The following is a 14,662-nucleotide window of genomic DNA, read 5'->3' as shown; positions in this document are numbered from 1 at the left end:
AACATAACTTTTGTTTAATTTTACATACATTTATTTTTATATTTCAATTAATTAAAATATTTTTATAATACCTTGCACAGATTCAATTAGCAATTTTTTAAAATTTGACTGAAAAAATTAAAAATTACAACCACAGACTACAGATTAAATAAAACCAAGGCTACAATTTCACTTAACAATTTATAAAAAGTTTACAAGAAATGAAAACTCTAATTTTACAAGGAAGAAGAAGAAGAAGAAGAAAACTTTAATTTCTTAATTAATAAATAAATAAATAAATTTAAAAATTCACAATACTACAAATTTATGACATCAGTAATAATAACTTTGAAAGCTACCACTCCTTATTTCTTCATCTCTTGCTTTCAGAACATAACTCACTTCTCACTCTGCCACTTTGGTGACAAACTCCACACCATCTTCCTCCACCGCCACCACCGCTAAATGGAGGCCGTTGGTTCCAGACTCAGCCGTGCTTCCTCTCGTTACGGTGCCTCCACCGTCTTCACCGGCCCCGTCAGGAAGTGGAAGAAGAAGTGGGTCCAAGTCAACCCCTCTTCCTCAGCCAGCAACACCACCACCACCAACAACAACAAGGGTTCTCATGCCAATTCCAACTCTTCCTCTCGCCTACTCCTCCGCCGATGGACCCCCACCACCGCCGATGACGCGGCCGCTGTCTCCGACGAGCCTCCCAGAAGGAAGTTCCGTTACACTCCTGTATGTCTCTCTCTGTTTTTGTCCCTTTTTTGTTTGCCCTTTTTTCATTTTTGGGTGAATATTTAATTGGGCTTTTGCTTTGTGGTGAAAAGTTTCGATTTATTGTTTATGTTCCTGTGTTTTGGTGATGGGGTGTAGTGTTTAGGTGGGTTTGGGATTTTTCTGTGGAACGAAAAGTGTTGGGTTGAATTGTTTCGTTTGCATGTTGCATGAATTGGGATTTGGGGTTGTGAGAAAGATGGTTTTTTTGCTGCTTTATCTGTGATTCTAGGTGGGTACTGATATATGGCGAAGAGAGGGAAAAGAACAGAGAAGATAGATGAGAAAATACAGAGTAATAATTTGTTTCTGGGGAGATGTGTTTAGTTTCCATATCCTCTGGGAAACTTGATTTTGGTTTATGTACTCACAAATTTATGAATTTAGTTCTCTAGTTTTTTGAGATATATAAATTTAGTCCCTAGCCATGTTTAAATTTAATATTTGGCAATGGATTTTGATTGCTATAAAGTTGGGAAAATAGATTAAATTCACATATTTTGTAGCTAGCCTGCTAAATTCAATTCTTTTGAAAGTATACGGACCATGATAAAGTTTGACCTAGAGTAATGAGATGAAAAAAAAAACTCATTTTTCTAAGTTTTTATTTGGTTGAAGAAAAAATGAAAAAAATAAGTTAACTTTAGAAGTATAAGGCAAGCAAGAACAAAGTCTTGTCTCTTGGGAGAGATTGGTTATAGGGATCATGCAGTGTCATTCAGTTTGTGCATTATGTAAACAGGTTTGTGCTTTATTTTTTTGGTTCATCATAGTATCTGTCAAATGAGTCCTTTTCATCATGACTAAAGGTTGGTCAATTCCATGGTGCAGATTGCGGTGCTAGAAGAACAGAAAAAGATTATGGTTGTAAAGAAAGAACATGAATCCGCAACTGAGAGTGATCAACCAGCAGTTAGACAGAAAAATATCACCCATGAGAGGCAAGGGAAATTAAACATGGATGAAATATTGGAGGAGACCAAGGTAAAGTAACAGAGTTCTCCATTCCTGTTTTGAATGGTCTAGTATTCTGGTTACAGTTTTTGGACTTTCGAAGTTGACATCGGATTTCATGTGCTTTAAATCTGTATTCTTCCTCACTCAGACTGCCCTTGGATTATCCTTTGCTGACTAAGTTACATATTGACACACACAAACCTTATTTTAACATTCAAGAACAATCATGTGTGCTTGCAATAAACCATAATGCCATGTAAAGACTTCTATCATTTGTCCTTTGGGGATTCCAAAACCATTTTCCGTATTCAGGTATGACACTATAATTTTTGTCTGTGTTGCATTTAGTAAATGATCCTAAATCAGATGGAAGAGGAGAGGAGGGCTGTGTTAGGCAATTGAGATGATGACCATTGACAGCATGACCTTATCTTTGAAGATTTGGAATTTGACAAAGTTTGTTTTTAACTTTTGTCTGCATATCAATGTATTGCAGGATTCAAACATTGTTAAATTGGATCATGGTTTGGACTTGGAAAGCAACAATGATGAAACCAGCCTGAACAGTGATAATCAATTGGAAACTAATATCTAGTGGTTGGTCCATGAACTGACTATATGATTCCCAAGTACAAAATCAAGCTGTCAGGCAGGGAAGTTTTCATTCAAGAAATACCAAGCTAGTATATATGACCTCTTATCACCTTACATCCTACCATCCTACATTAACATGTAATGTAATATATGACCTTTTATCACCTTACATCCTACCATCCTACATTGACATGTAATGTAATTGAGCCATAATCTTGTGTATAGTGCTGCCAGTAGCATAGGAATGATCAGTTACATTTCATGATGGATCATATGCATAATGTGATGCTTACTATGTCTTGTCTTAAGTATGCTGCATTGTAGGCTTTGGAAATTCATAACTATGTAGAACAAAATCTAGAAGCAATTTCTCTATTTAATCAAAATTAGAGTTGCATTTGGTAATATGTGTGATAAAAGTTTGTATTGACGTCAAGATATATTACTGAAGTGAAATTTTTAATTTTTAATTTAAGTTTTAAATGGAAACCCTTGGTAAGAGAGGGAAATGAGAAACCTTGTAACAGTCCTCATCTTTGTGATATTCTAGTTTTAATGTTATCCTTGTCTGGAAGGGGAAAAAAATATAGAAACTGAAAGTATGTTTTTTTTCAAAATAGAGAGAAATATTGTAGAAGGAAATGAATGAGAAATTGTGACTTGTATAATGAAAATTTTCATTCTTAGTCCCTTGTAAATTATGATTTCTTCATGCCATTATCACCCAGTTGCTTTGTTATCATCTACTTCTTGAGTTACACCAACTTCTGCTGGACCAAGAACACAATCATAGAAAGCAATATCCAAAATGCAAATATGACTGAGTGATTTGTGAGGAGAAAGAAGAAGACAATGAATAAGGGAAAATTTGCTTGGACAGAAAGAAAACAAATGTTGGAGGTTAGGGTTTATGGAAATGCTTCTCTAGTTGACTATATTGCCCTTCTATTTTGGGGTTTGGAAACTGCAATGTTTAATTTTTGTGGTGTATAATATGGGAATTTCATTGTAGTTTCCAAATTGGAAGAGTCTAGAACAATGGAACATAGGCAAAAGAGAATCATCTACCTGGTAGATTGACGAGAATTTCTAATTATATTTATTTTCTTCTTCTTTTATTATAGAAGGGAGACATATCAATCCATTTTTCAAATATTTATTTTGTATTAAAATTTAATTATAAATTTAATCTTTGTAATTTCGAAAATGAACATAATTTTGATTCTTATAAAAATTTAATTATATATTTAGTCTTTATAATTTAATAAAAATATAATTTTGATTCCTATACAAAATTTAATTACTCGTTACTTTTTTTTATCAGCAACTCGTGAGTCCTTTAGTTTTTTCAAATCAATAAAGTGTTTGCTTTTATAATTGATGTATTATTTATTTTCAATACCAGAATTAGTTTATCCTAGAAAAAATATAGTTAAAAGGGTTTTAGAGTATGAATTAACTGTGTGCTAGGGGTGGAAAGAGAAAGAAAGAAAGAATAAAAAAAAGGGAAAAGTGATGTTTTTTAATTAAAAAAATAAAACAAATGTAATAAATATAATTAATGTGACAAAAAAAAATTAATTGGACAATTAAAATACAAAATATCCCTAGTTTAATTTTAATAAAAAAATGGGTATAAATTAATATTTAAAAATAATTAATTAGAAAGTAATTAATCTATAAAAATAAAAAATAATATTTAAACTTCTTTTAATAACATTCCATAAAAATACATGAATTTACAGAATAATTAATTTTTTAATATAATTTGATATTTTCATGTAACTTTAATTTATTTTGTTAATATTTCTTTTACAAGAAAAGGAAATAAAAATCACTAATATTATCAAATTAGTATTCAATTGAACTTAATTTTATTTTAATAAAAATAAAATAAAATAATTAAATATTTTAAGATCCGTTTAAATTATCAATGAAAAATATTAATTGTTTATATATATATATATTATATTTAAATGTCATTATAATTATTAGATTTAATTTTTATATCACTTTTGTAATAGCGTGCCACAGAGTCCATTCCATCCACCGTTTTTTTTTCTTCTCTATCCATATTCATCTATTTTACAATCTGATGGCACCACATTGTAGATGTATGTCCTTAAATCTTGAAGAGGACAAAGTTCTAATAGTTGCTTGGAAAACAAGCAATTAAGGTAAGAGAAACTAACTTTAACTTTTAATAGTATTATAGACTAGAAGATTTGAATGTGGAGGGGACGTGGTCTCAAGTTTCAAGAGATGTTATTTGATAAAGGTTGTGTGAACATGTCTAAATATTATATTTTAATAATTTGAAAGTTAAATATTATTTTTTATGTTGGAAAAATTCTTGAATGGTACGAATTTTTAAATCTTATGTGATTGAATAATATGTATTATATGTGAATGATGAAAATTGTATGAAATTGATGTCATACATTTGGGATAATGTATGACTTGTTGTTTGATGACATTAAGTATGAAAAACCTATGTTTAATGGAGATCCTTTAACTTTATTGATGATCTATGTCATATAGACTAAGATATCAGATTGTGAGAAGCTGAGAGGGAGTTTATACACACCAGGTCCCACTGTAGATACTCGGTATAGGATGCTTGAACTTACCCTAATTCTTTCTATCGGATTCGCTAGTAATCTTTGGATCAAGTGTTAGTCTCTGGTAGAAGCATACTTAATGAGTCTTCCGAAAGACGATGGATTCATGTGTAGTGGGATTGAAATAAAATCCAATGTTTGTGATTGAAAATATATCTATGTGTGGTTTATATGAATGATAGAATTGGTATTGAAATTTTACATGACAACATTTAAAGAAATATTTTTAAATGACTAGTTTGATTGGTTATTTTAACACAAATTATATTTGTTATGAAATTTCTTTTCATTAGCTTACCATTGTTTTTCTTGTTGTGTTTGAACTGCGATACTTACAAGAGCTTTAGGGTGTTGTTAAAACTTGTAAATGTTTGTATTTCTATAAGCTTTAATCAAGTATTACGAATGTTTCAAAAAAACTCTAAGCTTGTATAGAAATATGTAGAACTTGTATTGAAATAATTAGATGTATTTTTTAGGTGTTACAAGTTTTATGATGTTTTTTTTTTAATTCAAAATAATTATATACTAACTTTTATTTTTTTTAATCAATAACAAAATTTGTTAAACAATTTAACTATAAAAAATATTGTTTAATATTTTTAATTTAAATATTTTTTTAAATAAATTTATAAAATCCTTTATTTCATTTCAAAAATATAATTTACAACATTTTAAATAACTTTTCCTACCTCAAGTGATAACATGACTAGAATCAGTTATCGCATATGAGATATTATCCACTTTGAAATTTAAAACATCATTACAATTTTGTTCTTAAAAGGCATCTTAGAGGATTACATAATAAATGTGTATTTAAATTGTTTTTAGTCTCAATTCCTAAGCTATATGGGACTATTGGACATACAAAAATAAGCTTCCTAGTCGAGGTTTAAGGGGAACGAGGTTTTGTCTTTGAAATCACTTTTCTATTCTCTTAGTCAAGGATTAAGGAAACAAGGATTCATCTTTGGAACCACTTTTCCATGTCCTTGGATAGTGAGGATTTGTCTTTGGGGCCTCTTTTCGATCTCCACATACGACGCTAATATTCCGACTTCAAGTCCATTAAGATAGCATAAGTAGGGTCAATTACATTGTATTGTCCACTTTAAAACTCGGTGCTCTATCTTTGTCCTTAAAAAACAACTTGAAGAGTTAAAAGAGGAAGATGTATCTAAAATAATATGTTGACCCACTTGTGACTTGCATTTGCTAACCTATGTTGACCCAATTTACACTCTACACAACATATACAAGACTTATATATGAAGTTCAATTTTATAAAAGAATGAAGATTATTTATCATTGGATTCGAATTTCATTTCTAACCCTCACATGCATGTAAATAGTTACAAAAATGAATAACTGCTTATACCCATAAATAAATGAATCAACCGGATCAAAATTTTATTGTCGAAATAAAGGTCACAATTGAAAAAATTGCTCATATAAACAATGATAAATAACTCCTTACATATTTATTTCTCTTTCTTTTCAATTAATCTGATTTCAATGGTAATATATATTTTAGAAACATAAGTAATTTTATTAATTAATTAAATATTTAACTATTTTTTTACAGAAAAACAATTTAAATATTTTTTGACTGAATTAATATTTTAAATTATCTAAAATATATTTAATTAGAATATAAATAAATAATTAACAACATTATCAAATTTTAAAAAATTAAAAACAAAAAAAACAGAAATAAAGAATAAGGGAATAAAAAAACAAAAAAAAAATACTAAAATGCATGATTTAAAAAATAAAATAAAAGTAATACTAGCAACCACAACCTCACAAAAAAAAATGTAAAAGTACTATCAAATGCGACTTCAATCAAGAACAAAAAAAAGCACAATGCAAAAATTTATAAAAAAATAAAAAATTACAAAAACATGTTTACTAACACACTTTAGCAGAAAAAAATCACAAAATTATCCTTTGAACGGAAAGGAAGATTTTTTTTTTTTATCTTAAAGTTGTTGTTACAATTTTAGCAAACGTACTTACCCAATTTTATAATTTTTTAAAAATATATTTATTTATATAATTTATAAACAAAATTACACTACTTCTATAAAAAAAAAAGTCTTGAAATAAAACATATGAGTAAAATAAATATATGTTACTCTTAATATCAGCCTTCTATTTATTTTACACTAACGACTTAGATCATAAATACACTTTAGTTGGTGAAACACATAAATTTGTTAACATCTTGTTTGTTTGTTGGAGAATGAGGATTGTAATTCTCTCATTTTCATTAATATATATATATATATATTATAATTGTTTTATATTAATAAGTTAACACAGTATTTATTACATCATTTAATGCATTTAATGAATTTTTAGTATGAAGTAGATAATGTTTAAATATTATCTACTTTCTATATGGTTAAATTCACAATAATATTAAGAGTTAAACGTGAAATTGATTTTTTTTATAGTTTAAATTTTAGAAATTTGTAAAAAGAAAATTATTATAATTTATTTTTATATGATAAATAAATTTTGAGTATAAATTAGGATGTTAAAATATTTTATATTTGATTTGTGGTTGATGTCAGTATGTTATATATTATAATATAGTTTATATTGAAAATTCAGTTATTATTATATATAAAAAAATATTTTAATAGTATTTAAAAATCTAAAATTTAAATTAAAAATCAATTTCACCTAATTTTACCTTATAATACAAATACAAAAAATATGTTTAATCATGTTTTAAAATAAAATAAAAAATAACGTTTTGATTTTGGAATGTCTACATTTAAATAAGCATAATATATATATATATATATATATATATATATATATATATATATATATATATTGTATGCACAATTGATTACAAAAAATTGTAAGCACAATTGATTACAAAAAATTGTAAGCATAATTGATTTATTTTAAATAATTAACATTATTTAATTTATTAATTTGAATTTGAATAATTGAAACAAAATATAATAATAATTTTACTAATTAATATTATTAACTAATTTTTAATTTAGCATGATCATAAACATTAAAAACATCTAGAAGAATGTTCGGAATTATTTCATTAGTAGTGTATTGGGACACATTTATCAAGAAAAATGTTATTATTTTCATGAAAGAAAATTAAAGTGCATTTTTGCTAAAATAATCTTAGTTGTTAATATAAAATAAAAAAATAAAAATATTAACATTTTACTTATTCTTGGAGTAAGTTGATTTATATTTTTCTTGTTTACATCAAAAGACATTTTTTTAAAAGGCTAAAAATATTATTTTGAGAAGGACATTGATTACACCCTCCATAATAACATAAATAAATACATTAATAAATTAGTTTATTAATGTAATTTCCAACTTTACTCAAAACATCAAGAATTTTAATAATTTCAACTTAATTTGTTGGAAGACACATGTTGGGCTGATCATAAAAGATTAAAACCTAACTTAAGATTTAAAATATTTACTCACACAATATTTCTTAATTAGTTAGGGTAGTTTGTATGTATGTGTTCAATCTCATTATCAACATATAACTTTATTAAAAATTCACATCAATATCAATAAATTCACAAAAAAAAAATTATTTGATTTTAAGTTCACTTGTATTTCTATTATTGTTTAAAAATATGTAATTTTAGTTCCTATAAAAAAATTAATTATGCATTTAGTTTTTCAGTTTTTAAAAATTAATTAATTTTGTTCCATTATTAACATATAATTACCAAAATTAATGAAGTTGTCACAATTATACTATTGTCTTCTCATTTTTAAATAAAAAAACACATTTTTATTGAATATAAATAATTTTTAACTATTTTTACTTTATTTAATGATATTTCTAAAAAAATCCTAACTTTAATTAATTTATAATTTAGTTTAAGTTGTATATTATTAAAACAACTCTATCAAGTAAAATCTTGATGACATACTTACGACCAAGAAATTATTTGACAATAACTTTTTTCAAGTTATTAATTCTAATATTTCTTAAATTAATTGAAAATATTGTACGTTTTTATTGGAAATTGCTTATAATATATGTTACTGACTACAATAAATAAGTTTGATCCATTCAAATACTAAAATCACTACAAGAAAAAATAAGGCAAATTTATTTTTACATTATTTAAGGTTAAAATCTCTATTAAGTCATTTATCCAGGGTTGTCGTTTCTCCCTCCTAAAGTTTTATGAGGTTTTTTAAACCTCAGAAAAAAGTTTTTTAGAACCCTTGTTAAATATCATAGGTTTAAAAACTTTCGTAAAATATCATGAGTTTAAAAACCTAACCTTCAATCCCATTTTATACCATCTCCAACGATCCTCTTGACTCCTCTCTTCTTCCACCGTAGACACACTGCTTTTTGGCAGAGGCTCAATGGTCTCCGACGATAGTCCTAACAAAAAATCACAATTCAGCCACACTTATGTCTATTATATCTAAGGAGAAGAAACACTAAATAAGACACCATCTTCTTTTTACTCCAATATTGTTTCTTCCATCATCTTAGTGCCCCAACTTGGGTCACAAACCATTGTTACCTAACTCGACAACAACTAGTGTTTATTACTGCTTTATATATCCTAAATAATTGCATTATTTGTCAGATGTGGGCGGCTTCAAAGCCATGTGTGTTCTTGACTAAAAATTGCGAAAACATATTGCAAGGAGAAATTAACTTTATTACTTCTTACTTTCACAGTGAATTAATTATTAGATTCATTTTAAAATAAAGGTCGTAATTTAAAATATTTCAAAATTATGAAAATTAAATATTAACAATTATAACTAAAACTAAAATTGCACATAAAATATATGTACATCAAAAGTTAAAACAAAATAAGTCAGATTTTTGAAGTATGAGCTCGTAACAAAAAAACTAGAAATCATATAAATCAACTATACCATTAATCATAAGAAATATGCAAATATTGTTGAAATAATTATTATCCAAGATTAGTTGTTGAAATACTTATTATCCAAGATTAGTTTTTGAAATACTTATTATCCAAAGGGTATTTTGCTGAGTTTTTAAAATAAATTTTTGAAACTTTAGAAAACTTATTTGTAATGTAAAATTACACTTTCAAAATTTTAAAGAATTTATTTATAAAATATATTAAAACTATATAGTTTTTAATTGTTTATTTATAAATAGATTTAATTATATTTATTTATTGAAGTTTGAAAAAACTGAAGTTTTTTATTGAGATTCTACAATAAATTTTTTGAATTTAACAAAGATTAAAAAATCTCTATTATTTTGTTGAGATTTTAGAATAAACCTTTGAAACTTAACAAATGTTAAAAAGACTTTTGTTAATTTGCTGAGGTTGTAGAATAAATTTTTGGAACTTAGTGAAAGTTAAAAAAATCTCCATTATTTTGCAAAGATTTTAGAATAAATCTTTGAAATTTAACAAAGATTAAAAAAACTTCATTAACGTAAGTTGAAATTAACGAATTATATTAACCTCCGTTAATTTTTTTTCATGAATTAAACCTATATTATTAATTAATGTATACTTAATCCATTTCTTTTTTTTATCCATTTTTTAAAATTTTGATAACATATTTACAATAATTTACACACATATTTGATATTTGTTGTGTTTGATAGAATGATAAATAAGTAAAATATGAAATTAAGCAATTAATTTATCAAAATAAATAATTTCTTTTATATTAGTTGATTTCTGCAAAATAATATTTAAAGAAATAAAAAGGAATAGAGAGAAAACACTACATTAAACTGTATTTATGAATTATTAAACAAGTCAAACTTTGAATACTTCATTGACGGTTGCTATTGTTTGTATATAGTAAACTTAAATTGAATATTAATGCAATATTTAATGTTCTCACTACAATATTCATAAAAGTATATACAAAACATGTTTTGTGTAATATTAAATATTGTACTCATTCTGTTACTATATAATACTTTTTTAAGATATTTATTACTAAAATTAAGACAATTATTTAAGTTTTCTATTTTAATATAATTTAGATAAGTTATCTATTATATTTCTTTTAGTTTTTTTTTTTCGAACAAATTTCAATGTATAGTAAAAATGGAAATAAGCATATAATTGACGAAAAAAGTTATTGCATCTTAAAATTTTAAAAAATAATAAATAAAAAAGAACACATTTTGATAGAAAAGGCGAGAATTATAAGAGAGTATTTAGTATTAAATGTAATATGTGTATTTAATTTAGTAAATATTATACATGTTTAATATCGTCCCCGATGTAATATAAATTATTAAATAATTTTTTTTCTTAGATTTAAAATTGAAACATATAATAGTATACTATAAAATTATATATGAATTAGTAGCTCAATGTTTATAATTAATAGTCTGCCTCTGCACATTATATTTAATATATATAACTATACAACTATATTTAATTTTAATATATATGTTAACTATGGCATTTCTTAAAACTATATATTTACTAAATAATATTTTAAGTATTTCATTAGCAGTTGTATATAATAAAATATTAGATTATATTTAATAACTTTGACCGGAAATTGAATAAAGTTTTTGGAAGAAGGTGATATTAAATATATGTTATTAGTTAATATTAATAACAAACATTAAATATTTATTTAGATACATTAAATATTTATTTAGATACATTAAATATTTATTTAGAAACATTAAATATTGTATGCCATTGACAAATTGCTATTTAATATAAAATTTATATCAATTAATATATTTTGTATAATATTAAATGATGCATTTATTATTATAATGTATTTATTAGACTTAATAAATGCAATATATATAATAAATTATTTAATCTAATATATTATTAAATGCAATGTATTTATTACAAAATACAATACCTAAACTTATTGAAATACATTAAAGAAATTTACTCTTTATTTTCTTTTTAATCTAATAATAAGCAACTTATTAAGTTATAAAAAAAATTATTTTTAGTAAACATACGACATTTTGTATGATTTTGGATGTATGAAAAACATATTATTAAATTAGTAGTAGTAAACTAATAGTAATATTGTATTTGAAGCTAGAAGTTTCTTATAAAATCTGTATTTATTAATATAATATATTTATTAAAAACCCAAATTTTGGTAAATTATGTTTTAATAACTCATCAATTAATCTTATGTCATGAACTAGTACCAATAATCAAAGAATTAAAAGCATATTTTAAAAAAAAACACATGTAACTGTTTCTTTAAAATTCTTTAGTTGTTTCAGAATTTACAACAAAGAATTACTGTTTTAGTTACGAATGAAATGCAACAAAGTGTTATATGATTTATCAATAATATACAGCACTTAATTTTTTTATTTGAAAATATTTTTATGTTACTCATTAGAGCAATAATTTAGAGTTTAATAGTTATAAATCAGTTTAAAATAAATTTACACTACAATTCAATTACAAAAAAATTATTGATATAATTTTTACAGAAGTACAAAATTAGATACCATTGTAATTATTTTTCATTTTATAAGAACGTAATATTTTTTTTTCTCATATTTTCAATAGTTAAATTTTATAGCATTTTAAATAATATTTAAATTTAATATAAATATAATTTGCAATTTATTTTGTGAATTTTTAATTAGACTAATTAAATTATATGAAAAAACTTCTCTATACCACTTTGAAAATTACTCTTTTAGAATTGAAGTATAAACAAAATTAACCAACTTTGCTATTTAAAAAAGTTAGTTAATATCATTTAACTATAATTACATTTGTCTTTTTTCCTATCTTAAAGTATCCTGGTTATAACTTAAATATGAAGTGATTTTGAACAACATCTCCATTATTTGGAAGATATTTGAGGAAATACATCAATTAGAGTGAAAGTAGCTAAAATGTATTTATATTTGAGTTTTAAGTTTAAACTTTTTTACAGTTTATATAATCTATACTCTCATTAACATTCATATTAGATAATCAAAAAATTTATACCTATACCTCACTTATTTATAATTATATCAACCATAAATCATACTTCACTAACATTACTTATTTTTTTTAAGAACAACACAGATATTTTTATTTTTAAAAATATTTAAAAAATAGTAAAATGTTTTTAATTTAAATCATAATATATTTTTAACCCAATTTATTTAAAAATATTTAAAATACTTAATACATATTTTAAGATATCAATACTTAATATATTCAATTCATGTGAAGGAAATTTTTTAAATAATTTTAAAATTATTACATAAATATTTTTTTAAAAATTCAACCAAGTTATGATTCATATGATGATTTCAATTAAAAAAAATTGGATAAATTAATTTCTTAATCAAAGTCGTAATTAATTTTTAAAGTAAAATGTCGTCCATGCTTTTCCCATTTCAGTAATTTTTTATTACCCATTCGAGTTATTTCGGTGTCAAATTACATTATTACTATTATTATTATTATTATTATTTCAAATAATGGAGTATTATAAATATACATTTAGTATATATATGTTTGTCATTTTATATATTATGATATCCGAATGAATTTGTAACATTTAGTTTGTTTTATGGGGAAAGCAAATTTATTGAAGAAGGCCAGCTAATAAAGAACAATGTTATTATATAACTTAATAAAAAATATAATTAATTATGTAATAAGAAAATAGTAGTATAAATATGGCTATCATCTAGCATTCTCAGTGTGATATAACAAGCTTTCTGAAAGGTGCTTGTGCTGCTGAGTTATTCTTACTTTGCCTTCAATGGAAGTCTCAAACTTTTTTAGCTTCATAGTGAATAACCCACAAGCCCCACTCCCTTATCCATGGGAAAGAATTTTTGATATTCAGGTAAATCTATCACTGTTTCTAACATGAGAAAAAAGAAGTGTTCTTTGTTTATGATCTTAATTTTTGGTGTTTTTGATGACAGAGGAGAGTTGTTTACTATAAGCAGAATGAGAATGGAGAGATAGTTTTTGATTGCAGGTCACCAATCAATGTTGGAGGAGGTGTTTACATGGAAAACTCTCCTTTATCAAGCTACATGAATCAATACAGTCGTTTTGTTGTTCATCAATTGATAAGAGAGTATCAACATTCTTATGAATGTCCAAGAGTTTTTCTCTTCAGCATCAGTCGCAATTATGAGAGACCCTTTTATCACATTGTACAAGAACCAGCCATTCAATGCCCATCATGCTATATTACCATTAGAGGGCTTCCATAACTTTATCATCATCTATGTAATATCTATGAGAATCAAATAAAAATGTCAGCTTTAAATATGAATAAATTTCATACTTCACACTTGTGTTTAGATTTAGGGTACACTGTTCACGCAGACGGTTGTGAGGGTGCGTCTTTATAAAAAGAAAGTTATTTTTATCTTCATTAGGGATTGAGGGATTGCTAATCCCCCATGAATATTAAGGAACGATGGCGAGATGAGAGAAGAAGGTCGTCAATAAACAAAATGAAAATTGAAAACAGTTTTAAATTGGAAAGTAATATTGAAGACGACTGATAAACAAAGAATCGGATTTGAGTCCCACAATTAAAAGGTAGATTAGGAAAAATTAAAGAGAGAAAAAGTAATAAAAATTAGCCAACATATCGAAATTAAAAGAACCAACTTTTTAATAAAGGCTTTGATGATAGACATGACTATAATTACAAAAATTAAAATCACCAAACAAGTATTCGGACGGAAAACTTATCATAATTTATTATGAAGTGGATTT

General features: G+C 24.9%; 1 protein-coding gene across 1 annotated transcript; it reads left to right on the top strand.

The window, feature by feature from the left end:
• The first annotated feature begins 350 nt into the window (after positions 1-350).
• LOC137831269 (uncharacterized) lies at positions 351-2,618 on the top strand. The gene is made up of 3 exons (XM_068638871.1): positions 351-720; positions 1,591-1,743; positions 2,213-2,618. Exons 1-3 carry the CDS (start codon positions 445-447, stop codon positions 2,309-2,311), a joined length of 528 nt encoding a protein of 175 aa, XP_068494972.1. The 5' UTR covers positions 351-444; the 3' UTR covers positions 2,312-2,618.
• Positions 2,619-14,662: the final 12,044 nt, after the last annotated feature.

The sequence above is a fragment of the Phaseolus vulgaris genome, chromosome 6, assembly GCF_000499845.2.
Source record: "Phaseolus vulgaris cultivar G19833 chromosome 6, P. vulgaris v2.0, whole genome shotgun sequence".
Lineage (NCBI taxonomy): Eukaryota > Viridiplantae > Streptophyta > Magnoliopsida > Fabales > Fabaceae > Phaseolus > Phaseolus vulgaris.
Note: the sequence above shows the minus strand (reverse complement) of the source record. Positions and strands in the feature narration are given on the sequence as shown.

Bases quoted from the DNA above. Each gene is read 5' to 3' on its own strand.
- LOC137831269 (XM_068638871.1), top strand. From the start codon at position 445: ATGGAGGCCGTTGGTTCCAGACTCAGCCGTGCTTCCTCTCGTTACGGT. The intron at 721-1,590 runs GTATGTCTCTCT...TCCATGGTGCAG, and splicing joins GGAAGTTCCGTTACACTCCT to ATTGCGGTGCTAGAAGAACA. The intron at 1,744-2,212 runs GTAAAGTAACAG...AATGTATTGCAG, and splicing joins AAATATTGGAGGAGACCAAG to GATTCAAACATTGTTAAATT.